General features: G+C 60.8%; 1 protein-coding gene across 2 annotated transcripts in view; it reads right to left on the minus strand.

Annotated features, from left to right (window-relative positions):
* The window catches only part of RAP2C (RAP2C, member of RAS oncogene family), a 13,550-nt gene that overhangs the window by 9,903 nt on the left and 1,046 nt on the right, over positions 1-2,601 (minus strand). Inside the window, exons 1-2 of one of the 2 annotated variants that reach the window (XM_014963105.1) lie at positions 815-903; positions 330-739 (exon numbers count right to left, since the gene is read on the minus strand). In XM_014963105.1, coding sequence (XP_014818591.1) covers positions 330-602 — 273 coding nt within the window. In that variant the 5' untranslated portion in view covers positions 603-739; positions 815-903. Of the gene's footprint in view, positions 1-329; positions 740-814; positions 904-2,601 lie in introns of those variants that run through there. The other variant, XM_014963106.1, reaches the window with a different exon arrangement.

Below are 2,601 nucleotides of genomic sequence, written 5' to 3' on the forward strand. Positions count from 1 at the left end.
TAAAAGGGGACTGCCAAAAGATTTCTGTTGGGGAAGTGGGAGCGGGTCATTGTTCTCCAGCACTGCGTGGGACTTAACAATGGTGGCACCCTGATAAGTACCTGCAAAGCAAGCAGTTTTCCATCAGGAAGAAGGGCTGGTAAGCGCAGTGGGCATTTTCACTTTTGCCCCTTGCGAGATAAAGGGCTTATACGCACATATGGCTAACCCTGAAACTTCCTCCTCGGCCCAAGCACCGTCCCTTGGGCAAGAACGGCCGCGTCCGAAGAGGGGAGGTGGGGGCCGGCCGCCTCCCCGCCCCAGCGAGCCCAGGGCCCGGGCGAGGTTACCTGGAAGGACTGCTGGTTGACCAGGCTGTAGACGAGGATGAAGCCCTGCCCGTTCTTGATGTAGAGATCGCGCATGGAGGCGAACTGCTCGGTACCCGCCGTGTCCAGGATCTCCAGCACCGAGGGGGACGAGTCAACCTCGATCTCCTTGCGGTAGAAGTCCTCGATGGTGGGGTCGTACTTCTCGATGAAGGTCCCGGTGACGAACTGCACCGTCAGGGCGGACTTCCCCACCCCCCCGCTGCCCAGCACCACCACCTTGTACTCCCGCATCGGGCCCCGCAGCCGCTCGCCGCTCCCCCGCCGGGCCCGCCGCCGCGGCCCGGGCCTAGGGCAGGCAGCAGCGCGGCCCTCGCATAGCCCCGGCCCGCCTGAGGAGAAGGGCGAGGCCTCGCTGCTCCCGCGCCGTCCTGAAGGGGGGGAGAGACAGCCGTTAGGCCTCGGCCCACCCGGGCCCGCCGCCGCCCAGCCACCCCGCTCCTTACCGCCGCGCCTCACTCCATCCCGCCGCGCCTCAGCCGCGGGAACCGCCCGGCAGCGGCCGCCCCCGCCCGGAAGGGTTATGCTGCGGCACCCGCCCCTCCCCCGCCGCTCTCCTCCCCGCTCACTTCCGGCGGCGCGGGCTGGCCACGCCCCGCGACGCGACGCGCTGGCGTCACCGCCCGGACGCTTCACGCGGCGGCACCGGCGGGAGGGGTCACGCGTGTCGCCAAGGCCCCTCCCACCCCCGGGCGGCCCCGCCCCAAGATGGCGGCCTCGCCTCAAGATGGCGGCGGCCGGCGGGCTGCGGGCGGCCCAGCGGGGCTGGGTTCGGGCCGGGGGAGGGCAGCGGGTAGGCGGGCGGTTCCCGGCGCCTCCTCGGGGTCCCTGAAACGAGACCGAACCCAAACGCGTCCATTTCTCAGGGGTTTGTCACCAAAACGGTCGCTCGGTCTTGCCCAGCTCTGAGCTAACAGACCTGGGTTGGCAAGGCTGGCAAGCTGAGCGGGAACAAGTCTGTGCGTTCCCTGTGTTAATCTCCGGGTGGAATTCTTACAAAACTAAGATTTTCTAACCTAGGAAAAACTAAGGAAAAAAAAAATAATCCTCAGTCATAAAACTTTGAAATTTAGCATTAGAACTTAAAGCGTGTTCCCCCCATCCCCCCCATTCGTTCTGCCCGTCCCTCCTCACCCAGGAGAGCTGTGTGGCAGAAACGGGTCTTTTTTATCAAACATGAGGGAGGGTCTATTCTTTCTGTAAGCCCGAGCATCCTATGGTGGTGCCCGCTCGCGTCCTCTCGGGGAAGGCGTTCAGAAGGTTCTGGCAGGATTCCTTGGCCACCAACCAGCCTCCTGATGGCCAATGCACAACCCTCCACACGGGTACAAAGGCAAAACTCGCCACCTGGATACGCAAGACTTTTTGGCTTTGTACCTTATGATGTGCTCTGTGGCTTGGAGTCTGACCCTCAGCTCCTCTCGCTCAAACCGGAGAGCTGGAGCTGTGCTCCAGCCACAGCATTCCCAGAGGGACAGAGTGGAGAAGAGCCTGGAGAAGAGAAGGCTCCGGGGAGACCTTAGAGCCCCTTCCAATATCTGAAGGGAGCTCCAGGAGAGCTGGGGAGGGACTCTTTGTCAGGGAGTGCAGTGACAGGACAAGGGGTAATGGTTTTAAACTGAAAGAGGGGAGATTGAGATGAGACACCAGAAGAAATTATTTGCTGTGAGGGTGGTGAGGCACTGGCCCAGGTTGCCCAGAGAAGCTGTGGCTGCCCCATCCCTGGAGGGGTTCAAGGCCAGGCTGGATGGGGCTTGGAGCAACCTGGTCTGGTGGGAGGTGTCCCTGCCCAGGGCAGGGGGTGGCACTGGATGATCTTCAAGGTCCCTTCCAACTCTAACCATTCTATGGTTCTGTGATTCTGTAATCGGCAGGGCCCCAGTCCTGCTGCCGGCTGAGATGCTGAGCGGCTCCGGAGTGTTATTGGAGCCTTCTGGTTTATAAATCGTTTTTAAATCTCGGCAAAAGTTCCTCAAAAAATGTGTTTTTCTTGAGGAGCACGGTGGCCAGGCCCAGGGCACGGCTCCGGCCCAGGGCTTGTTCTCCAGGGGGAAGCCCACCTCTGAGCTCCGTGTGGAGGAAGGGCTGGGGGCTGGCTAAGGGCGTTTCTGAAGATTAATTGGGTACAATTTATTAGACTCTACTATCACTAAGCCTCCTTTGTTAGCATATACATACTAACAGGAATATATCAATTAGCTGAAGCAAAACTTAGCTCATTTCTCAGAGTGGG

The sequence above is a fragment of the Calidris pugnax genome, unplaced genomic scaffold (assembly GCF_001431845.1).
Source record: "Calidris pugnax isolate Ruff unplaced genomic scaffold, ASM143184v1 scaffold294, whole genome shotgun sequence".
Classification (NCBI taxonomy): Eukaryota; Metazoa; Chordata; class Aves; order Charadriiformes; family Scolopacidae; genus Calidris; species Calidris pugnax.